This window comes from Cygnus atratus, chromosome 4 (assembly GCF_013377495.2).
Source record: "Cygnus atratus isolate AKBS03 ecotype Queensland, Australia chromosome 4, CAtr_DNAZoo_HiC_assembly, whole genome shotgun sequence".
Lineage (NCBI taxonomy): Eukaryota > Metazoa > Chordata > Aves > Anseriformes > Anatidae > Cygnus > Cygnus atratus.
Window position 1 is genome coordinate 65,282,167 of NC_066365.1, and position 26,019 is coordinate 65,308,185.

Below are 26,019 nucleotides of genomic sequence, written 5' to 3' on the forward strand. Positions count from 1 at the left end.
AGTTGCTACCTCTCACTAGTCTTCCAAGAAATATGAGAATGGTTTTTAAAAAAGCAACAACTTGACATTGGATTTTGCAGCTGATCCGATATTGTCTTTTATGAAAATTCAATTCTGATTTGTAAGCTAGGTTTTTATGGCATGCAGAGGATGAAACAGGTATCTGTATGTTTATAGTAAGATGACACTGGAAGAAGATTCACATTCTGTATCACCTTTTTATTTTTACCTGCATATCTCATACTGTGTTTGCAATAGTTTGTCTCCGCTTCAGTGTCTGAGTTCAAATACTCTGCTACAAGACAAAGGTGACATTCTCAAAAGCAATTTCGATAGATTTTCCAGGTGCTCAAAAGAAAATAATTAAATGGGTTAAATAGTTATTGTGGGTTTTGATGGATTGTTACCTTCTTTGCTCCCCTTGCGCAGAGATGTTACAAATACGTATTTCCATATTATCTGCATTACAGAGTATTCAAAAGTCTCAGGCAGGATGGGGGCGTGCAAACACAAGAATGCATTTCCTGCCCTTGAGAATTCACAGTGTCGGTTGATCCTACAATGAGTTGCATGCGTGCAAACACTTGAACCCTTACAAATGCCATAGTAACGCTGCAGACTACTATGAACTAAATAAATATATAAATCAACATTCTTCAAATACACTCTTATATGGATGCTAACTGACAAACTGGGTCACCAACGAACTTGACTGGACTAAAACTGCCAACCTAGAGATAAATGAGGGTGCAAACTTAACCCTCCCTGAAACCTGGGAAGACAAGTGACAAATTCATTCCTGTGACCACAGTAATACTAAATGATGTCATGCTTGGAGCCCATGATAACTACATGGTATATCAATGAAACCAGTTGCACAGCCTGATACCTGAGTAATAAGCTTTCAATTCCAATAGCTTTGGTTCTTTAGTCTCCCTTTTTCTTATGGACTACAGTGACATAAAGTTGAGATTATAAGGAATTTCCTTCTGCTGTGTCTCAATCATTTATATTTAGAAGTCCAATGCTGACAAGTGAAACATTGCTAAGTACACCAAATAAACACTTGCTTTTGAACAATCTAACATTACACAGCTCCTTCTAGAAGACCACACACTGCCTGATGTCCCCACACCAGCTTCAAACCTGTTAAGGAAATGCTTTCCTACAGCCACCTCCAGCAGATCAGGCACATGTGAAGCCCATTCCAGATCATCGGCATATAATACAGATCTCTATTATCTTCATAGACAGAAACAAAACAAAGTTTTAGCAAGGGTTTTTCCCACCTGTGGCCACTCACAGTCCACACATTATTCAATGTGAACCTAAAGAGTTACTTATTCCTTCTTTGCAACCTCTGCCTCTGACACTTGACCCAAAATTCTAGGCATGTCCCTCCAACTCTCTTGTTATCTAATGGTCTGGGAGAAAAATGAGTTTGTGAAGTGAACCTGAAGTCTTCAAGCCAACTCACCGTGGTTCAGTCAAGACATTGAGATATGTTCTCCAAGGACTGGTTTAACTTTGCTCTGCTCCCCGTCCTTGGACATAGTCAGTAAGGCTGTAAAATCATTAGGATATAACTGGAGGTAAAGAAAGGATGATAAAATTGAAGCTCTTGAAATAGCACTCTGTACCTATGAACATAATGCTGATGCCTTTTCTCATGTGACCAGTCCTACTGGAGTCAACAGAATTGCTTATATAGGTGAGGACTCCAGGATCAAGGTTATGAGGATTATCTTATTTATTTATGCTCTGGCTAATACCATGTTTTACAAGCACACTCCTTTATGTCACCATTATTCAAGGTAAATACATACAAATATCAGGCTCTGTATTAATTAGAATTTGAAGGTAACACATGAAGAAACAGAAAGACAAATGCAGTATGAATAAAACGCAATGTGAGAAAATCTCCTTTTCCACACCTTTGTGTTTGTACCGATGATTTAACTGTATTTTTGTACTTGAATTTAAAATACTGTCTACTATAAAAAGGGTTTAATGGTAATAAGTTGTATAGTTATCTTCAAAGGTCTGTGTGGCCTAGTGGTAGGTCTGGACTTGGTCTACAGAGGAGAGTGGGAGGCCAGTCTGCCTCACTAGGGCTTTGGCAGTGACAGTGAGAAGACTGCAATCTGCACTGCATTTGAAAGAGCTGAATAATAAATTCCACAGTGATTTATTAGCACCATAAAAGCACTAAATAAGCTGACTTATTAGCAAATATGCCTAATATACTACCTAATGCCACTGATTGTCATGACAAGGATCCTGAAACTCTCCTTTCACTTAAACTGAATTTATGGATCAGTCATAAATTATTTTGCAACAGGACGCTACTACTGATTTTGATTATGAACCAAATCCTGTATCACTTGCCACCATGACAAAAAAAAAAAAGTCAGAAATTGCTTTAGCTGTACATGGAATGAATAATACTCTGAAACCTACCTAGGTAGGAAAATTAACTTCTTATGAATTAACTTCTTAACTTCTATCTTGTGGAAACAGTATTAATGCTAAATTTGAATTGTAGTATGCTCTCCTGTTATCCTACCTGTTTATGAACAGCCGTACAAGCAGAGTTAAACAGACCTTCAGGCTTCAACTACAAAAGATAATGAAGTTGTTACAAATCCTTCACAAAGCATCTGAAGCTGCAAAAGTGATTCACCATAGCCTAACAGCCTTGCTAAGCTTTTGTTTCCATTTTCTGTATTACATTTGTATATTTAAGAGATTTAAATTTGACTGAAAACAGAACAATACAGTGTAATACAGTGTCTGAAGTATGCAGCACTTAAATAAATCCAGGAACGTACATGAAAATTCATTCATCGCGCATATAAGCACCTATTATTTTTATTCTGAAAACTCCTATCAGTCATATTATTTCTCTCGTTATCTATCACATATCTTCTGCCTGGATGACAACTACACTGCAACCGCAACACATACCCAATACTTTCATATAGTGTAGGACGTTGCATGTCTAACTTTAGATAGACAGATTTCATTAGTTGCAAAATAATCTGAAAAAGAGCGTTAGTTTACCAGCTTAATGGGTGCTAATATCTAAATTACACAGTAATTATGAAAAGAGAAAATGTTAAGATATGGCTTTACAACAGAAACCTAATAGTTCATTTAGATACTGGAAACCAACATTCACTTTCTTATCAATTTTTGGTGCATTTCAAAGCATGCCTCCTGGTCTAGTGCTCTAGCGCCCCTCTTGCATACAAGGCTGCCATCAGTAACCACTCTTCTGCATCACATTTACAACCAGACTGCATTCAGTTATTCGCATGCTACTTCATAGACGTGTACATAAAGCATTGACAAAATCTCTGAAAACAAAACAGTGCAAAAAGAAAAAAATATAAGGGTGCCATCCAACCACAAAGAAATACCAAAATGTGACAGCAGTCAAGCAGAATAATGCAACCTCAATGAATCCAGCCCACGTTGTTTTACCATACATGAAGTGATTATCTGTTAAAGACTGGTGGATCATTCAAGACACGGGGGCAGTCTCCGTCCAACAGCCTGTCCTGCAAGAACCACTGCCTGGCAGCAATAACTGCGTGGACAGAGACTCATCCACCCACTCACCTCCAGAAGTGACCTCTTCAGAACTGGGTTGAGGAACATTGGCAGGACAGTGTGGGGAAGCTTGCATTGCTGCTGCCCTTGCTATACCTCTCCTGTGGAGAAATAGAGGACTTAATTTCCAGGGCTGTCAGCCAGCACCTTCCACATTACAAGTGAAGAAAAAGAGAAACTAATACATTTTGGGGTGTAGTGAAGAACCCCCATTTCCTACTGAAGCATTTGGGTTACTTTCACATCTTCTGTGGAGCTCCATTTGTCTGCTTGGACTGCAAGCTGGATTCTTTGGTTCATGAGTTGATGTTGCTCTTGCCAGTTACCTATACAGCAAGCTGGGATGTGACCATTAAGAATCAACTTTACTAGATACAAAGCCTAAATAAAATAAAATAAATAAGGAAATCATGTTCAAATTAATCTCACAACCCAGACTTGAACAAGTATGTGCCATCAGTAACTCTCTCCGCTCTCCCTCCCTTTCAAAATGGCAAGTTTCTTAGTCTGCTCTTCATGTTTCCTTTACAGAGACCATTACCATAAGAGAGAAGCAGTTCTTTTCCTTTTCATGTTCCATTCATTCCATAGATGCATTTTATTTAATTCCACATTAATCCAAATAGGGTTAACACAAGAATCAGCCCTAAATAATACAGCTTTTATAGAAAGAAAAAAAAAAAAAAAAAGAGAGAGAGAGAAAACCTTTCACTATCTTCATGGTTTCCAGCTTGGACAGCACTTTTCAGCCACCAGACACATACAAATGATTTGTATCTAACAAACTGCAATCCATTAGAGAGAAAAAGAAACAACAAAAAAAAACTATCCAAAGTATATGAATAAATCATTCTTTTGAGTGTGGTGATGAATTCAATATTTTACAATTTCAAAAACAATTCTCTGAAGCCTTACTAAAACAAGTATGTTTGCTTCCAAAAGTGATCTCTGCGTATCTTTCAGTAGTACCACGATGTTTTTTGTTGGAGAAAATGCTGTCAAGCTTAGACACAGAGGCATGGAAGCTTAAGACCAACCATTTTTTTTCTGGTAGGATTGTGCAATACATACTGATGTTCACAGGCAGGCACAATTTCCCATAATTAATTAGAAACTTATCAGCCTTCATTGCATTTGCTTAACTTCGGTCAACAGCAATGTTGATCTTGTAAGTGAATTGAAAGACAAGACAAAGCCCATAAATGTGCACTTTATATATGCTTCAGAGCTGCTGAAAAGCATGGGAAGCAAGCCAAGAAAATGATTATAAAAATATGACAGAGAAGCTTTGCTAGAAAAAAAAAAATGTATCAACGTTTATTGTGTCAATTACTTAAATTCAATCTTTCCACTAGGTGTATGCTAAAGGGTGAACGTAGAGATAAATAGGATTTTTTATTTGCGCAAAACAAATTTATATATTGCTCACTTCCTGAACAAAGACACCAAACAGAATGTTTTCCTCGTTTTCATGTCTTTATTTGGTAAAACTCTATATTGTTTTTTCTTCATGAAGCTCCCAATTTCCAACATAACAAGCAACAAAACAGCTCATCTCTGACTATCTGCTGCCTTTGACTATGACTGCCCATGGACTATGATTATAAGCAGAATCTGGTCAGGATGAGGTATCTCCAAGAAAAATAATAACAATTGTTAGTGCCATATTTTATATACCCAATGTGTAAGTGTTAAGGTTAGACATAGTAAATTGGCTCAAAACCACAGGACAATGATTGTGTCCTGAGCACTACAGGTGGGTGTTCCATTCACCTTCCAGGTTGGTACTTCATGGGCAGTGTTGCCCAAGGCTGTTATTAAAACTTAGGTATACCAAAATACATATCACTGAAATATATTCTCAATATTTCTGAAGTTCTAACACAGGTGATAAAATGTTGTAACTAGATACGATTACTATGATCACAAAGAATTGCCCACAATGGTAAACATTTAGGCAAGCACAGCTCTGCCTATACTAGTTAAAATATCAGAAATGGGGAAAAGGTACTTTGAGTAAAATTATAGTTTTGTTCCCTGGACGAATGAAACAGCAATTCTTCTAACAGGAATTTTTGTAAACTTGTTCCTTTTCTTCATGTGAAAAATACTAAGGGAATCCAAAAGAAAGAACATCAGTGGGGAACACTGATGACCTTAGATTTCACACATGACCTAAGCCTCTCTCAGAGTCACCAAAAAGCTGCCCAAAAAAGACCATGATACATGGATAATCTACATATTCCAGTAACAATGCATGGATATCACCAATGATTTTCTCTCCAGACAGAGAAAAGAACTCAAACACTCTGAAATGTTTGGGGATAGTTTCTAATAATCCATCCTTCCCCAAAGCCTTTACTGCCTTTATCCTACCTCAAATGCAATGTTATTTCATAATTTGAAGGTAACCTACATTTGCTTCAAAAATGATCCTTAAGCAATCAAGAACAAGCACCTTGTATGTTAAATGCTTCAAAGAGCCATTCCTTTGCTTACATCCTCTGGATTTTCTCCCCACCAACTTAACTATTGTTCTTAAGCTTGCCCTGCAGTCAATGTTGACCTATGTATCTCAAGCACTTCAAGAGGCTGTTTAATCATATGGGATAATTCTTAAATGTATGACAACTTTAAGTGTCTGGGGAAGTAGTTCATGGAATAAAAAAGAAAGCAATTTCTCCACTGAAGACTGATGCACGTTCCAGGGATTAGTCCAATTAAAACTGAAAGCTCTTTCATGACAGAAATCACGTGTTATTTTTAGGATGAACTCACATCCTGCTACCCTACCCAACCTGGAATTTTCCCTCTACTTCTGGTTGGAATATTGGGTAGAATCTATTGTGTGCATAAGGACTGTAATATAGCTCCTGGACCTGGTGCTCAGATCTACCACAGATTTTCCTGTGGGACCTATGGAAATCACAGTTTTTTCTATCTTTTTTTTTTCTTCATTTGAGAACTGAAGAAAACCTACCTTTCAATCTTCATTACTGGAAAAAAAAGAAATGATGCGAGGTCCTTTGTGCAGATCTTTCGATGAACAAATTTATGCATCTATGGCTGCAACAGTGGATTCCTCACCTCCAGTCCTTACCTAGTGACAACATTCAGAAGGTGCTTGAACATTTCCTCTTTTGTTTCCTGCACAATGTGAAAGGACAGGACTGCTGCAAATTGTAGTCCCACTTAAGTCTCACAAGCCAACAAGGCAGCTGAAGGAAAATGAGCCTGACAGTTTGTACCTACAGCTGAATCAGATTAGTAGTCATCACTGGTAGGGAGCCCATCCTTAAGTTCCAGCATCCAAAACTGAGGTTGCTGGTACCTGAGCTTTAATGGACAATCTCTGCAGAAAAAGAAGTAATGATAGTTTCAATATCATATATGCTATGACTTTGCTAAGAACCTATGAAGTTTTTTTTTATAAAATCTGAAAAGAATATTGATTTACTTGAAGTGCACTGCACACCAAATGCAATTCCCCCTGTTGCTATTCGAGGTATTAAATAAAAATGTCATCTTTCTGACTAAGAAAAAAACAACAAGTCTTCCATGAAGCAAACATGTCTATGGCTCTTTGGTATATTTCAAATAATGTTGTCAGCTGGAGGTAGCCAAAACCTTATAGTGATTCATGAAAAAACATACAGAAAATTCGCTTTGGTGCCATCCAAACTTAGTGTATATTCTCTGTGCACTTCAGTCTGCAAGACATTGCCAATCTATGAACATATGTTGTGATATAACTAGCAATACAAACTCCCTGCTTCACCTCTCAGTTACAAACCAAGGGAAAACAAGAAATGGCTCTACAGCTGAAAAAAAAAAAAAAATGGCACCCGTGAGGAATCTAGATGGACCCTGAGAAATCTGACGAGGTTCAGCAAGGGGAAGTGCAAAATTCTACACTGGGGTCAGAAGAGCTCCAAACGTCAGGATAGGCTGGAGAGCGACCAGCAGTGCAGAAACCCCGCTGGAAAGGCCCTGGGGTCATCCTGCATGCTAGGTGGAATATGGCAATGGCAGGCTCACATCAGCAAGCCACAAGCTGGAATGTAGCCAGCAGAAGAAGAGTGGCCACAGATCACTCCCTACTCATGTTTTCAAGACATTAAACTCCCTGGTGTTCTGTGGAAAAATAGGTAATTTTTACAAGATTCCTTTGCTAAGCCTCTGCTCCTTGCTTGTCTGAGATTTTAAAGGGAAACTAACAAGTTCTGAGTAACCACAGCACAGTGAGAATCTATAGAAAGACAGCTAAGCAAACAAATGGCTGTTCCAAAGGGCTGGATGACCATGCCCCACTCTGCGTCACTAACAACCCCCAAAATGCACAAAGACATGACGTTTGCACCAAAAAATGTGCTTCAGAGACCCAGAGCTAGAACAGGTGACTTATTTCTTCCCTAGAGCTCGCTGGATTTGACCACAAGACCTGACGCATTGCCACAAGTGACTGAACCAGGTTATGCTAAAGGTAACCACCGCTTGTTAAATTGATTAATTGAAGTGACTAATCCTACATCTGGCACGTGATTTTTTTTATTTTCATTTTTCCCCAACAATGCATCTGTTATAATTTTTCAGCCATCACCTATTCCTTGACACTGGGTTTATTTTTGAGATTATTGCCTCAACCAACAAAAGCTCTCTGGAATGCTCCTACCAGGGATCATCACCTACAGGGATGCTCCAGGTTGAGGATTTGCCCACTTGTTCTGCACACGCAAAAAGTGTCATTTTGCTACTACCATAACAGGGTTTTTTTGGAAACCGTAAAAGCATAACATAGGGGGACAATATGAACCTAATAAATCTGCACAAACCTAAAAGTACCAGAATAAGCAGCAGATCAAGGGGAAGAACTACTATTTTAGTAAGACATGTACGTTTCTTAAACTTCTGATACAGATAACCCTGAAAAACATCTGTAACGACATTTATTTAAGGGCTGAAACTATGTTACTGACATTCATGAAATATCCTGTAATTTTTTTCAGAGATTTAATTATACCTTTTGTGCTCCTCACCTATTAAGATATTCTGGTTAGCATTAATTTGAATTTTATTGCCACATAAATTAGTACAACTTAGACACATTTATCAGCCCTTTAAATAACAAACTGATGATGTGTCCAGGCAGTATATACTTGAAAAGAAGAAAAAGACATACGATTAAAATCTGAACTACAATTACTTTGCATTTCAGAAAGTTAAAAAGTAGCCTGAAGCAACATTTTCAAAGAGAAAATCTGGACAGTAGCTTTGCTTCAAGCAAATCTGTGAGAATATATAACTGAAAACAATAAGCAGAAGGGATAGATCATACACAAGGAAAAGGAAAAAATGTCAAAGAAAAGGAAATGGGTTCAGGTTATTAAAAATTTGTGTACACTAAGCTCCAAAGAAACTTGCAGAGACAGTATTAAGGTCACAGTATGGAACAGGATAATTTTAATAGTACATCAAATTAATTTTTATATATATATAATGCTTTTTCACAAGCAATTAGTTTAACTGTTCTCACACTGAGTCAGATAAAATCTCTAGAAAAATACTGTTGCATCATCAAGTGTTATACACTATACATCCACTGCACATATAATGTAGTACTGAAAACAAAAATACATAAGTGTTCAAAGTAATTAAAAAAATAGATGTAGAGATTAAAACAAGGACTCTCAAAAGACAAAACCATGTACTTCTATATACAGACATTTTTATGGACTTACAATGTGTACATACAGTACAGCTATGCACCGTGATCTAGTGTCACCCAATGGCAGGTTCTAAATAGACTCATTGGATACCAAGTCACAAGTACATAAAGGCTGTAACAACCTGTCACGATTTTAAAGAAGAAATTGTTGTTGCTTGAAGGAAACACAGATCTGTTTCCTAACAAAAATGAATATAGTGTTTCCATTAAAAAACAAACAAAGACTATCAGAGTAGAAAAAAATACAATTTAATAAAAATAAAATTCTTCAAGCAATTTTCATTACTTCCAGTCACTTCCAATTCTATGTCTTCTTTTGATAAACTTAAAAAAGGACCCACCACTAGCCTTTCCCTCACAATATCAGGGTAAAATCCTGACCCCGCTGCTCAGACAAGCACGTTGTAACTACCCTACTTAGCTGGGACTTCACCCAGGGAGCCCACCAGACCTTCCAAAGTCAAAAATATCTTTTCAGCAGAATGGTGAAGGAGGAGAGGCTCTTAAAATTTCAGAGAGCCTCCCTTGCACCTGCGGTTCACATACAGACTAATGAACTCCTCCAAGGCCAAGATGATTGAGTCGTTTCTGTGCCATTTAATGACAAAAAAGAATGGAAGAATGGCACAGGGGTGCAATCCAGGGTCTTGCTCTCACACGATTCAATGGATGTAAATACAGAGAGCAGAAAGAATAGCAAACAGAGTGCCAAATGAGCTACTGTTCTAATTTCTTTTTTTTCTTTTTTTTTTTCTTTTTAATTAAGAGTTCTGTAGCTTGAAGCCTAGCAAGTACTGCAGATAGAAGCCAAGCATCACTACAATCAAAAAAGTGGCAAATGGAAAGAGAACAACTGTAGTCACGGAAGGAATGCCTGTATTTCTGTCTGCTTATTTTTTTTCCCCAGCATTGCCAGGATCTACATATTCCTGACTTCTCCTAGAGTCTGAGCAGGGAGTATTATTTCCAGGAAGAGACATGTTGAGAATTTAAAGCTTTGGGGCCCTGCTGGAACAGAGATAGAACAGTTACCTTCTGGCAGGAATTAAAGCTGATACAGAAATTTCACAAAAGGAATTAAAAGATGGTCTGGATACTGGCCAAAAATAGATCAAAGGAACTTTAGCAGCATGAAGACACATACCAGAAACATATGAAAGGCTACTTCAAGGCAGACCATTAAGTTTAAGAAAGTATCTGTTTTTTGGGCAGAAGTCTGCATGAACCAGGGGAAAAATTAAGTTATTCTTCTGAAATATTTAGTCCCAAAATGTCCATACTGTCTTGTGTAATTTCCACAGTCTTGACCACATGTGAGACATCTAGTCAAAGAGACGCATTTTAGATTCTGCCCTAATTTTGAACTCCAAGAATTGAGCAGCATGCCGTTCTTCCTCCTCTTCAAGTGTCATATGTTACTGGAGCTGAGATTGAGGTTCAGGAAAACTCCAGCTACCTGTGAGTTAAAACATTAAATACAGAGAAACTAGACCTCATTTATTACATCACATTTATTGTGGTAAATATATGATACAGGCATGAGTAGTTGTGATGGTAAACTGAAACGTTCCAAAATCAGAGGTAGGAAGATATTCACCTCAACTAGAAACAAGTGACAGAAGAAAGAAAATTGGAAAGACGGCATGGGGCACAGAGAGAGCTGGACAGCTTTAAAGCAGCTGAAGACTCTGGTAGGCTTGGTTACTTCTAATAGGCCAACCATGGTAGCGCTGAGCTCATCAATGGGTATTTGTAACATTATTAAAGGCTCGGTCCTAGAACAAGTATTAAGGGTAAACAAAATGTGATTGTCATGTTTCCAATGCTGTCAAGGGGCCAGGAGCAGCAGCTCTGGGTGCACCTCGAGGCTGGCGTATTTGGCACCTCAGTGACGCTGCAGGAGGGGAGAGGAACAGCGAAGGGAGCCCAGCCAGGGCCTGCATGCCCGTCCAGGTATTCACCGCATGGCCAAAGCATTTCTCTTTTAGTCTTTATTCTGCGTTTGGTTTGTCTGCAATGCAGAATGCCTCTCCTCTCTGAACCAAGCTCATAAAACTTTCAAAATCATTTTTTTCCCCTCACCTTTCATACACAGGCCACAGACAGCAGGGGAGGCCAGAGCAGGTCTTCAGTGAGAGTCGTCGCATAACCACAGAGCTGGGCCCTGAACAAGCAGTTATTTTACTAAAACAAAACATCAAAAGCGGATAGTTTTTTTAAGTGGCTAGCTTCAAAAGAAGAAATGGACCATCCGTGGGTATGATCTGTGTAGCCCCAGAGCTGAAATGAGGTGCTCTGGGAATTCTGAATTGGATAAAAGCTTCAGGGAACTGTTGGATTATTGCTTTTAAAAGCTATTAGGATGAATAGGCACTTTGCCTGCTCTCTGTTTCTGCCCTATATGCTACAATAGCACTGTCAATAAACTCTGAGCATCCTCCCATCAGTAAAAACTGCTTTTGAAAAATAAAATGGAAACACTTAGAGAAAATCTTCCTGTACTCCAGCAGAAGGTTTCTCAGTGACTACAGAACAAAGAAGAAAAAAAAAAAAAGAAAGACTATACAAATTCATAAGAACCACCACTTATAGGCTAAAAAACAAGACTTCCCCAAATGCCTGGCCTAAGAAGGACAAGGCAGCTGGTGGAGCTACTATTTTTATTGGAAACAACAGTGCTCAGGAGTGCTGGAAATGTGCTCCACAGTGCCAGGTTCCACCCATGACAGCAGGTCCTTGCCAAAATGTTTAGGGATCTCATTTTGTCACATGGAGTCAAATCTTACCTATCTACCTTTTATACATTTCATATGCACGTGTTACCAGTGTTTATCTGGCACATCTCTTGCAGTTCCTATGGGGATTCACTTACACAATAACAACTCAAATTTTGGAGTCACAATTTCTAGACTGCATCGCAAAACTGCAAAAGGTAAAGAAAACGAATACTTCCATTGCCCAGTTTTGAAAACATACCACAGTAGGTTCCTTTACTCATCCTTCAAATTCAATTATTTGGATGTGATTATTGTGCTAGAGCATATGTTTCAGACATCCTTTGTTACCAAGTTGGTAATTCAAATACTGACCCCATTAACATAAGATGTAGATCTTTCAAAGAATGTAAAACTACAAAATTAGTATTTTCTCTTAAGTTATTTTAAATCTGTCAAGCTGCAGAATGAAACAGTTTAGAAATGGCCAAAAGATGAATACTCTAGAAGAAAATCAGATTTAAATGACAGTTAAATTTGTCAGAGTTAGCTCTCAAGCTAAGAGCATTTTTAACATAGAAATTTACACTTTAAACCTTGGAAAATTCAGATAACTTTTTCTATTTAGTCTTAATACTTCAAAAGTGTTTGAAGTTATTGGATGCATTACTGTCTTGAACAATGAAGATCCACAAATGTATACACTCATGCACAAACAAATTTATGAATAGAGATTTCTGGAGCAGAGATGACTTAGCAAGAGGAACACAAAGAGCTTGGAAATATTTGCAATATTTCAGGAAAAGAATCTTGGCCAAACTGTTTTGTTTTTTTTTTTAAAAAGAAAACTACGTAAATTCAATTGCTAACAATAATATGCCAACCGTACAGATTGAATTTGGTCATTAAAATGTGAAACAAAGGAAGAGCTTCCTGTGCTAACCTCGATATAACTACATCTCTCAAGCCCCATCTGTAATAACCAGGCTGATGTTTGCTCTGTGGGTTCTGAATCACTAATTCCTCCAATTTACACCAACTCCTTGGCTTTCAGGAATAAAAATCGTTTTCTGTCTAAATATACTTACACTTAACAATCAGAAATGAATCCCTGTGCAAACAAGCTCCATGTTGGCAATCATCTTTGTTAGTATTTATTAATAGAGCAGAAGCATTACAGCTTCCCGCTATCAGATTTAACATGACTACTACCATTACCCAGGTACATCCAGGAAAACCACCATTTTTCCAATATACTTGTAGCTCATATTTCCCCCTTTCCTTCTACTGTTCACAAATATTACAAAAGCCTTATAAAAAGGTGGTTTTGATGAATTATTACAGTAAGCATCACCAGTTTACACCTTTTCAGTCCTTACAACACTGTCTGAAACACCGATGCTTTGGATGCACACTTAGCAGTGAACACAGAGCAATGATAGGATGATGCCAGACAGCAACCTTGTTCCTGCACAAGTCAGCACTGGTCACAGCAACCTTTGCTCCCAGAAGACAGGCATTGTGTTTCCTTCTCTCTAGCAAGGGAGAAATTTAAAAACTGGCCAAGTTTGCTGGCACAACCAGAGAGGTTGTGGAACCTCCCTCTCTAGACACCTTCAAAAGCCACCTGGATGTGGTCCTGGGTAACCTGCTGCAGGTGGTCCTGCTTGAGCAGGAATTGGACAGGATCACCTCCACATCATCTCAGCCATTCTGTGGTTTTCTGAAGTTGCTGGACTCAGGTTGGTGGGCTAACCAGTGCCTCTTTCACTCCTGTCTCCTGACACTCCCCTGGCCACAGGGGAGGCTGTATCAGCAGTTTCCAAGGCAGAGTAAGAAAGGTGAGCGGCATGTACTACAGCTTTCCCTGGAGAACAAACAATTTGCCTCCAGAAACTGCATCCACGAGCAGTTTCAAACCAAACCACAAATGTAAAGCACCTTGAAATTTATCTGAAAGTGTGAAAAGGTAAAAGAAACGTGCTCATTATTTCAACCTAACCAAAAATCTGGGGAAGATAATGCAACAACTAACCAATTGTTTATACTCTGGATAAATCATATTCTGCTTTCATTTCTGCAAGACACTTCAAAATTTAAGAAAAACCTTCACCTGCGTGTAGTGTAAATCCTTGCAGCTAGTCAATTTTAAAAAGTGTAATACAATTGGTCGATTTGCAATATCATTGCTGCTTAGAGGTGCAACTTATTATTATCTATTTTTCACCTAACAACTTTATAACATTCACGTGTCACAAAATGTCTCTACTGCACATGACCCATTTTCTGAAATGCAAGGGGAAGCACAGACACGCACAACTATTAAGTGCATACCTAATCCTGAAAAGTAAAATCCTTGTTCAACTAATCCACTTTTTCAGAGAATCTGTAGCTCATCATTACCACAGGGGAAGAGCAGAAATGCAAGGACACTGCTTCTTATACCCACTGTATAAAGAAAGCTTCATTCCAAACAAAGCAAGTCTCACTTCAGTTTAGCAAACACTGATGTACATAGACCGAAATAGCCTGTAAATCACATGGGACGTGAAAGACACGCAGTGCCCTACATGTAAGCTTTTACTGTCCCATCTCACAGTGCTGAATCTTGTAAGCAATCATACTAATGCTTCTGGTTTCCCATGTCAAGCATAGCAGCTGGCAGGAATAAAGACACACAAGACAGCAGGTACTAGCAGTCATCCACAGGACTTCTGAATATAACACATATATGAGTGCACACCACACGTACAAAATCATGCTTCATAATGCTGGGTATTCTTGGGTATTGGCTACCCAGAACTGTGGAGCAGATTTATACCTTATGAGGGTCCTACCACAATCACACTTTCCTGAAGACCAGTTAAATAGGATAAATTAACAACCAAATAAATCATATTTAACCATGTCTTTCCCAAACAACAATACAACAATCTAGAAAAAAGAAGTGTGTGTAATCAAGATCTGCAGGTCAAGCACTACACACTATCCTTACCTCTAGCAGTCACATATTTGTCAGTTAATTATCAGAAATTACAAATGCCTAATGCTAAACTACAGGCCAAATTCCAAGTTTGTTTACTTGAAAAGAAAGGCCATCTAGCAGAGTAATGAAGTTGTATTTCATCAGGTGCTTGGGGACAGGGTGCTGATTTTAGCCTGCAATACATGCCTCTGCACAGTGGAGAGCACCACCATCCAAATGACTACCTCTTTGTTCTTAGCATCAGATGCCCCAGGAATTTCTTTAAGATCCATAATAATTCACAGCTACCTATTTCAAAAACACTACATACATGAGAATTCTGCTTTGAGATGCACTGCTGATTAAAGAGGATATACTTGACCTAGATGTTCCATTCCTAAGATGAATGCTGGATCCACAGCTAAATTCCTCTAGTACTGGTTATTATACCTGCGTGCAGAAATGGAAAATGTCTAATGGAGCAGTGCCAAAGTTAACATGTAGCGTGACAAGAGTCTTGTGTGCTACTTTGGCAGCCTGTTATGCTCTGCACTGGTCACACTGCTGGGCCTTTTTGTTGAATTTTATTTCCTAATTATTTTTATTAGTTGAATTTTTCTTTTTATTATATCGAAATAGAGAAATAAACATATTATATCAGAAATTATTTATGAAATAAGGACATAAGTAGCCTGATTTACAGCTCTAACTATGAGAGCCCTGGAAAGGCTTTATTAAAGACCTTGTGCCAACTTCTACCATAAATGGAAACCTTCCGAGGTTAATAGAACATGAGGTTTTACTGACTGGATAAAAATTTAGAATTAAATTATTAAAATTTGCAGACCGGCTCACTGTTTGAGAACTATTTTTACTCTGTTAGAAATAAACCTTTAACATCTTAGATTATGGATAAAGAATATGAATCTACTAAGAAGAAATAGGAGATGAACAATTTCTTTTCTTTTTTCTTTCTTCCTTTTTTTTTTTTCTTTAAAGAAATAAAACTGAACTCTGATGATCTTCATTTTTGACTAGAAACTGGCCCGACAGACAGAAGATAGTATGGCTGTCTTTACTGCAACCAGTACAATGGCAGGCAGCATTAACCTCAGCCTTGTATAAATGGTCTTATTTTGCACAATCACCAACTACTTGCAATGCCTGGGACACATAAACAACAAAACCACTACACGCTGGAAGAATTAAGGTGACAATTAATTATGTTCTATTCAAACTTGAGCTGAACTAGAACTACAGGACAATAAAACAATTCTCAGTCCTTTTCTTACTTCTGTACTGTGCTCTTAATTAAAACACAAATGCCACTGTATTACACATAGATGTTTCCATCATTATTTTACAAATAAATAAGTACGAAATGCAAAGCACTGCTATACTTAATGATACAGATTGCAAATCCCATCATATTAAAAATTCACAAAAGCTACTGAATTATGTGACATGTTGTGCTGAAGGATTTATTAGAAATAGAGTCTCTTGATGTATATTTTTATTACCTGCATTTGCACAAGCCAAATACAGTCTGTTCTCACTTGCATTTAAGAAACAAAATTAAGAGGTCCAATAGCTCATCAACAGGAAAAATCCTGAGAAAATGAACTCTCTTACCACATATAATGCCGCTTTGCCAGGGTTTCTTGTATTCCTATCGGTAACAAATTGGGGAACTTTTGCCAGGAATCAATAATATAGGCCACATTCATTGCTAAAGGCTTGTTCAGCCTGGGGACTACAGAAATGGTTGATCAAGAAAGTGCCTTAGTATGGCTGGAAGTACATTTAAAATCCTTTCTTGTTTAAAAACAAAAATTCCCATACTAACTTCCCCTAATTCTCTGAGATAATTACCTACTCTACCATCCGTTCCCCAGTCAAAACAACTACACTGAGATTAGCCAGTTTTTTAGCCAAGATCAACCTTGTCTTCTCTTAACATATATTCCTCTATTCAAAGTCTTAGTAAGGTATCCACCTTATAAACTGTACAAATATTAGAGAAATAAACTGTAATAATAAAGAAGTCTCAAAGATCCAAGTATCAACACAACGTAAGCAGTAATGATTGATTACCTTTTTATGGCTGTAATAAAAGATACTCATTTCTTTTACTATTATAAAATATTCAGTGTTAGTGTATCATGTTTCACATTTTAAACTGATGTAAGAACCACATCTATTATTCTCTAAACTCACTGTTTAAATATATGGTACAATGTTGAAATGTCTGCGGTCTGTGTAGAAAACAAAATATATAGCAAGGTAGTTTTCTCTCCGTAACGATGCATATGCTAAATAAACTGTTCCTGCAGTGAATGATGACACTTACTCTACCTGCACTGTGTTGTTTGGTTTTACATTATTCAATGCTTTTGAATTGTCAGATTCAATTAGAAAGAAATCCGGCACAGATAGAGGAGAGGTCTTGCGTAAATCCACGTTATGCTGCATTTCATCTTTTACATACAGAGTACTGTTGACCTCCTGAACTTCAGTTTCCTAGGTTTCTGTGTAGTTAAATATATATAGTAGCTATATGGTTAAATATACTGTAAACATTTCTATTTCTAATATGGTTCTAATCTATATTTCTTTATATAGCATAAGTGCTTATGAATAAACTGCATGTAGCCTAAATTGTTGAAAACAACCACCTTTTGCGCCATCAGACACCTGTTGGCACCTGAATCTGAGCAGCTGATGAACACCCTTGGCTGGTGCCCGCAGCCTCTTCTGCACCTCTCTGTTCACTGCTGTGGAGGCGGCTCAGCACCTAGCTTGCTCAGCACATAGCCAGTAGTCCAGATGCTTTTCTTTTGTTAATACAGCTCCTTCACTTCTCCAGGACCTCTAACTTTACACAGCAATTATATATCATTTCTATTTATTGAGTGGGAGACCATCTATTGGCTATGTATGCGTGCAGAGAGCTAAAGTGGCCATCGATCCCTGAGGGAAACCCACCAAAACCAGCACATTAGAGATTTATGGCTTTGCAAGGGGAAAGATCTGCCACCCCGTTTAGTCACATCTGGTAACATTTTACAAGGTACATGCGACACCAGTGAATAATTGTCATTTGGAGGCCTGACATTAAATGCAGCTCCAGAGCGAGTTAACTCCGTGCCTTGTAAGCGTGGCCTGCAAGCACAGAGGCGTGAAGTGCTCTCCTAGGAGGCTCTAGCAGCCCCCTTCCTCCCAGAAACAGATTAAGAAACTCCAAACTCCCAGTCTAGAGTGCAAACCATCCTAATCCTACCCCTGCAGATTTGGCAGATTAAGCAGCTAAATGCAGGTTGAGGATGGCTTGCCTGAACAAACTGCTGCCCCCATTTTGCTCATACTGGATGCAGCCTTAATGTCCCAGACTTTGGAAAGCACCGAGTTGGGTTTCCTACATGCTGAAGCACACATCCAGCTGCAGGCTAGAGCAGGTGAGCAAATGGTTCAGGCTTCAGCATGGGACGGTGCACCAGCTCTGCCTCCTTTGCTTGTCCCAGGTAAACTGCACGAATAAAGATTACAAAGTCAGCATGCCACATGGATGGACTAAACTTTATTAATCCAAATCTTCAAGGCTACCCAAAACGTTCACCTGAGTTGTGTTCCAAATAAAAGAAGAACTGAATCCTGCACAAAAAGACGTAATTATGTTCTGTTTACCAAAGGGCTTTAACAAGTTTACCCCTGTTCATATCTGACTTGGGGAAAAAAATAAGTAACGCAACTGACTGGAATAAGAATGAGCGATTATTTCTACGGTTGTTGTAAAACTTTCTAAATGAGTTTTTATAAAAAGATTATAAAACCTATCAATATTTACAATATAAATCTTGAATTGCTGGAGGTTAAGGCAGGAGGAGTTACCCCTTGCAGTTTTCTCCATAAGCCTGTTCCCAGCCATTCTCAGAAATAAGTGAACCGACTAGACCGATGGGGAGCCTGAGCCAGTAGAGCAGTACCTGTTCTCTACATTCATCCAATATTCTCAAGTAGTCAGCTCTTATTCAAATTACATTTGAGATGTTTATGAAAGGCACGTTCATAAATAAATGTCTTCTTAGCATATGAGAATGGATAATTTCCCTTAACTTTGATTAATGAAGAGCAGAGATACTAACTTCTCTGGTTAAGTGGAAAAAAGACCCCTAAATCTGTTTTCATTATCCACAGAGGATTTTTCCTTTAAAATCATTACCAAAAAACTCTCTATAATAAACGTTTTACATGGTTATGTTTCAATATGTTTTACACTGCACTGGTAATTCTCATTATTTTTCAAATATCACATTTGAGGGGGTTAATACACCATTAACATGATTAACTTTATAATAGAAGTTAAGCCATATGGAACCAATCTGCACCATTTGACCACATAAATGACTAGATACTGAAGGTCAGCTTCTGCCCCACTGCACCTGTGCATCTTCACCAGCTTTGCTGGAACTTGGAGGCATAGAGCAAGGCAGGAACCTGGCTCTCTCCAGAAACAGAGAGGACAAGCAACTTTTTAATTCTTCTCAAAATAGGGACGATCCATGAAAAGGCAGGGGTGAATTGGTATGTTAGACACGTCTGCATACAACCTGCAGAGTGCCTTTGCCACCAGAGAAGCATTTCTCCAGATAAATTTGGGTTCATGGACATTAACCATGCTCATTAACACTGTTTCGTAAGGATGGTGAATTTTGTTCCTTATTTATCTGCCAGTCATTATACCTGGAAAATACAGAGTAGCTGAATCAGCAGTATAACTAATTGATCAAGGGAGCAGCACCGCCATTTCCCAAACTTCCTCCCTCTGCCCGGAGTACAGTGAGCGTACCACACAACTCACTGTTCTGAATCAGATCCTGGGTGGCTGGTCCCAAGGTCCTGAGACAGCAAAGCATGTCAGTAATCCTGTTGATTTTACTGTTAATCTTAAGCGAAGGTAATAATGTGAAGGCAACCCTCAGACTGAAGGGTGCTCACTGTCCCCAAAAGCACTCAATCACTTTCCCTCCTTTACACCATCCCCCAACTCACTGTCCACTATTTTCTCGCCATCTTCCCTAACAGACTGCCTGCAAGCAAAGCTTGCATGTCTCCCATCCAGCCCATCTCCTTTGCCATGTTTCACTGTACCTCCCTGCTCTTCACTGTTGCTTGGAAGGATTTTACTAACGCCACACCTCCTGGGCAGCTGGGGTGCAAGAGGCAACAAAGCTAAAGCAGAGCTCGGCAATGAATCACGAGCCTCAACAGACCTCGGAGGCCATCGAGCCCATCCTTTGCCCCCAGGGAGGATCAGCTAGCTTGATGTCACTTCTTACACACACCCACGTAACCTGCTTGTAAAGACTGCCAGTGACAGAAACTCCACAAGCTCCCTAGGCGATATCTCCCAGTGTTACACTATCTTTACATCAAGTTCAATCTCTTCTCACAGGTCACATTTTGTAGGCCTCGGGTCTGTCCTCCCTCTCACTTTATGTCTCACCAGTTCTTTTTTGTTTTCACCACGCAAACAACTCCAATTAAAGCAGTTCCCTCAAAAACCACTCTTGAAAGTGATCATTGAAAAAGCTACTGCATAGTGCTGCTGAAATCAAACTGCCTTTTTTCCATCGTGCAACTGTAGCATACTTTTAAGACTTACAGTGACAAAATGATTCAGGTCCTGCTTGGTTAAAGTCCATTAATTTTATTGCTGATATGCACACGTAACAGGAGAAACAGGTCCAGGTACTCACTGCTGTCAATGGCTGTAATGCCTATTGCCAGAAACAGTGCAACATTCACACACCATCAATCAAATCGAGAAACTTTTGAGATTGAGAAAACAATTCAAGTTCCAATAGTCAAGGTAAGTTGGTACGTAACCCCATGTTTGGTACATAACCCCAACGTTACAAAGTAATGCCTTGCATACCAAAGAGATTAAATTCTCCTCTGCTCCAGCAAGCAATCCAGTAGGAACATGCTAGGGCCGCTAGCGAGAGCATCACAAATCAGACTCGGCTCACAGCTGTCCTACACCCTGTGCATTCATATTGCACCTATGGCTTTTTCTTTTTCTGTTTTTTCTTTTTTTTTTTTTTTTTTTTTTAGGTCAATGAAGTAAAAAGAAGAGAAGAAATGAAGCAATACTCTAGTTAACCCACATCTTCTTGATTGTTGTTGGCTTTACTCTCCTCAGGGAACAGCCAGGAAAGAAGTGCATATAAAGGTCAGAAACACCTCCTTCTGCTAGTAAATTTAGTCTGCTGCATGGAGCAGCAGGGGTAGAAGACAACCCTTACCAAGATCTTAAACTCTGAAAGCAAAAGAGAAAACCGTAATTATTCACAGACAACAAGAAATCAGTAACTTTTCTACTGCACTTGGTAAAATGTAAAGTATTTATTTGTTTTCGACAGTGGATTATAAAAGCTAAAAAAAAAAAAAAAAAAGACAGACTTGGGTTTGGTCCAAATAAAATGATTTTCTGATATAAGAAAATAATGCATTACTGCCTGCCGTATGGCATTGCTGTGTTTCTAGATGTACATTGCTGTCATACACAAAGTACTAACATATTATAGGAAAAATGCAAGGGCTGTGAAAGGACTTCAGGCCTTTGCAGATGAGAAGTGTTAATGGCTGTTTCATGGAGACAAATCTTTAAATTAATTTTAAAAAAAAAAAAAAAGGAACAAAGCACATTTTAAGCACCAGTTTAACTTCCATATTCATTAAGCATTTTAAACAAAGTGTATCAATGAGAAATTCAAATTTGTGATAGTCCTCTGAGCTGAATACCTGAAGTCATCCCTGGAAAAACTGCACAAATAAATCCATTCCCTCATGACTTTCATGCTGTTTTAAAAGGTGTGACAATCTCAGGTATAACAGACGTGAAGAATTTTATTACAGCTGGCCAGCTGAGCACTCCCAAGAAACATGGCACTAGTCAGAGCTGAAGAACTGACACTAATTTAATAACCTTTGCTATTGACAGTTTTCTACACATCGTCTACCTCAAAATCAACGTATTTTGCAATAACTCCTGATCCCTGAGAAAATACAGGATGACATTGACATTCAAGGTATATTTTGATCCATTTCAGACAAGCCACTCCACGTTCAAGCATGGAAGAACATCCAGCTCTTCTGACCCAAACATCAAGTGAGGATAGAAAAATCCCACACTTCAGTCAGGAGCGTGCCCAAAAATACTGAAAATCGCCATCTAATCTTTAAAACACCCCCAGCATACAAAGGAGAAGATTGATTTGCAAAATCCACAAGGGATTCTTTTTCTCAGTTACAAAACTGACAGACTTGAAAGTCCAAATTTTCACATAGCCTCACACGCACATTAAATATACATCTGAATCTCAACATGTAGCAAGTACACTGCAGTAACTACATGGTGCATTTTGCAGAAGCAAAGGTGTAAATTTATAAATGTAATAAATAGAAGACAAAGTTTCTTCAAATGTTCTCACAGATGACAACATCTCAAAACACAAAGCATCGTTCAGACAAAAAGCATCAACCAAAAACTGAAAACAAATATAAAAAAATGCACAGAACCAGAGTGCAAAGGATGTCCTGGAGGCAAAATTATCAAACGGTTACACCAGACGGGGTAACACAGTTACAGTACACAGCTTTCTCTATTTTTCTTCTGAAAAATCTGCTTTGTGTTCCAACTCTGGCGAAATCACCCTGCTCCTCTCCACGTTCTAAAAAAATGCAAATCACCAATAACCGAGGGCACCAGCTGATCGCGTTTTGGGCTGCAGCATGGGAGTATTGAGTGACTGAGCGCTGATCAAATGACGACACAATCTGGAGACTGAGCCTCAAGTAGTGCTGGGTGACCCCGATGTTAAGTATGCTCATATTATATAAGCCTACATTGAAGTACTGATTCTGCTGCTGGAAAGTGGTGTTAAAACTCAGCACACGCAAATCCATTTGCCAAGTCAAGCACCTACAAACACATTTCTCCTGTGCAATCGATCCATCTCAAAATGGCCTGCTCTTAAACCAACTTTTTGGCATGGAAAACAGGATCTGTACCCGCCCCAACCATTTCGCTTGTCTCAAGGTAAAATCTCTCAGCATTTAATGTGTGTCACCTGCCGGAAAAATCTTTTTTTTATGTAATAAACCAGCAGCCATTGAATGACTTAAAATGAGGGTACATTTTCTTTTCTCTCATCCCTTGCACATGCACAGAGGATGGAAAGAAAGCAGCAGCATTTCAAAAGATTATGCACACACATCCCTTCTAAATTTATACAGTTCTCAAGGGAACAATCAACTCAGCAATGTCTGTGATGCTCAGGCTACAATTACCAAAATGAGATGCACAACCTTTATTACACCAACGAACAGTTAACTTTTCAGATTATTTCTTTTACTGCAGTGCTCTCAAATCTTTCATCTTATTCAAGTAATCAGCTGCTTCCAGTCTTTCACACTGCAGCTCCTGTGCATTCAATGCCAGGTGCTGCACACCTCACTAGCACAAACTCAGCACAATGCAAGACCTTCCTTAGCCCATATAGTTTCATATATCACCATAGCATGACAGAACGCCTTTGGGATCGAGCAGATTCAAACAGATCCTGTTGTTACATCACACAGAAAAACGCCTTGAAAGTCTGCTTAGAAAAAAAGAAAGAAAAAAAAAAAACAGGAGCAGCCTACATCTCCAAACATGACAGTGCATTCCCGGCAGAGAATATGCAATGCAAGAAGAGAATAATGACAGTATTTCTGTTACCTTCAGTCACATAGTTGTGGTCTCGAAGAAAGCTGTGGTTAATTTTTCGTGTGTCCGTGTCCTCGCCCATTTACAGCAGGATTACTCAGCATGCCTATCCGCAGTGGACTGATAGCATCAGCAGAGGTCGTCACAAGAGCACCATCCATGCTGCCACTGCCTAGCAGAGGCGGAGAACACACTGGGCTACTGAGCACAGCATAATGAGAGCCAGTGATGCAGCACAGATTTGGGGGGTGAATAACGATCAAAAAAATAAATAAAAAATAAGAAAAAAATAAAGAAGTAACGGGAGGAAGACGGAGGGAGAAACGGCTCCAATGAATTAAGGATGCAGAAAGCCAGTAGGGAGCTTGCGTGAAGGGAATACAGGCACTTCTCCCGCAGTTAAAGAATAACCCAATTGTTTAGTCAGGTACTCCTTAAACAAGTGCCCACGCAGAGTCTCCTCCAAGTGCCTGCTGCTGAGGCTCCTGCCGGATGCTATGAAGTGGCAATCAGCGTACTGCAGCAAAAGCCGCCTGGAGAAGGTCTGTGCCTGCTGCTGCTGCTGCTGCTGCTGTCATATGCCTGTGCTGCATCAGAGCAGGCCCCTCCCCGTCCGCCTCTCGCTGCCCAACCACGCAGGATCTGCATGTAGGAAAGTGAAAAATGAGACTGCAGGTAATTATTTTAGCTCTTCTGCTGCTAAGACGGGCACCGGAGAATTTAAGGGAGGGGATGCGAGGGGAAAAAAACTTGGAGCTGCTTAAATGGGTTTGCATCGACACGTATTGCACGCTGACGGGAGGCCCCGATCCTGTGCTAGTCGATACTGTCGTATGCAGCAAAAGCAACAGTCGGTCACTGTCAGCCTGGGCAAACGTTACGGAAATTGCCAAATACCTGTCCACGAAAATGAAATGCTCAGAGACCATGCAACCATTAGGAAAAAGTAAGGTAAAGTAACTGTGCTTTATCTTCTCATTTTTGCCCATTTTGTAGATAAAAGACAAAATACGAAGTATGGGGAAAAAAAGAAATGAGGGCCAGAAAACAAGCTCAGTGGCTTCACTGCACTGGAAAGGAAAGCTGGACAAAGGGAATGTCTGCAGGTTTTGCCATTTTCTTAGAGATGCTCTTTTCATTCCTTGTATTAGCCAATCTTCTGGGAAAAGCCATGCTGAAATCTGTAAACTCAGGAATACGAAAAGAAATAGAAGAGAAAGACTATGCGCCTGTATTACAAAATAAAGCTTGTTTTTCAGTGCTTGCGTTTAAATTAAGTGCAGTTGCTATCGGATATATTAAAACAAAATTATTTGAACTGTACAGACAAGCAGGTTCCTTGGACTTTTAGTTCCTGTTCAGGGAAGTCGGAACTGTTGGCTGCAGAGGCACGTCATCTGAGAAGGTATAAGCGCCACTGAAGGATAGAAATTTGAATAGAAGACAAATGGCTGCGTACCAAAGGCACTATTACAGTAAGAAAAGGGAGTACATAGTCGCAAAGCCAATTCAAAGGAGAGAAGGATGGTCCTGCGGTTTAGGCCCTGGACTTGAACACAAAACATACAGCTCAGTTGTCAGCATTACTACAGCTTTTTTGTGTAATCTTGCATGGATGCTGCAGATTTGGGGGATTGGTCTTGTTTCTTTTTAAGGAAGCTAGCACATATGGTTCTTGAAAGTAAACTCAAGTGCCTTGCTATTACTACAAAAATGGTATGAGACTGGAAAAAAGTAGAGAACTATGTAAAGTACCAGCTGTAATAACTGTCCAGGGATCAACATCTAATTTCAGAATGAAGAAATGTTGGGGGAGAAAGAAAACTAGCAATACAATGACCTTCTTTCCTTTCTCATTGATGATGGAAAATAAAACAGAAACATCCTCAACTTCGAAAGTAAAGATTATCAAATCTTCACCTCTGAAAAGGTGGGAAAGTAAAAGATATTTGGTCCCTGCACCTGTGTAGACCACATTTATTTATACGCAGCACCTCAAGGTGCCGACACCAGAACCCCTATGTCTGCACTGGCAGTACCAGCCAGTGCTGTGGTGGAACCTGGAGCTCTCCAGAGCTTGCCCTATCCTGTCCTGTCCATTCCTGTCCACACACAAAATCCTTTCAACCTCAGGATGTCCTGTCTGCTTACACACCGGTACCATCAAGTTTTCAAGGTTGTGCACAAAACCAATTCTCTTTTTCAGGTCAGAGGGAAAGCATGTCAGCAG

The 26,019-nt window shown here is 39.2% G+C and overlaps 1 protein-coding gene across 6 annotated transcripts in view; it reads right to left on the reverse strand.

The window, feature by feature from the left end:
• The window catches only part of PPP2R2C (protein phosphatase 2 regulatory subunit Bgamma), a 188,638-nt gene that overhangs the window by 110,985 nt on the left and 51,634 nt on the right, over positions 1–26,019 (reverse strand). The window contains exons 1-2 of one of the 6 annotated variants that reach the window (XM_035547186.2): positions 23,802–24,221; positions 3,625–3,716 (exon numbers count right to left, since the gene is read on the reverse strand). The exons of 2 other annotated variants lie outside the window; for them this stretch is intronic. In XM_035547186.2, the coding sequence (XP_035403079.1) occupies positions 3,625–3,691 (67 nt within the window). In that variant the 5' untranslated portion in view covers positions 3,692–3,716; positions 23,802–24,221. Of the gene's footprint in view, positions 1–2,566; positions 2,586–3,624; positions 3,717–23,801; positions 24,368–26,019 lie in introns of those variants that run through there. 3 more of the 6 variants (XM_035547185.2, XM_035547188.2, XM_035547187.2) reach the window with 3 other exon arrangements.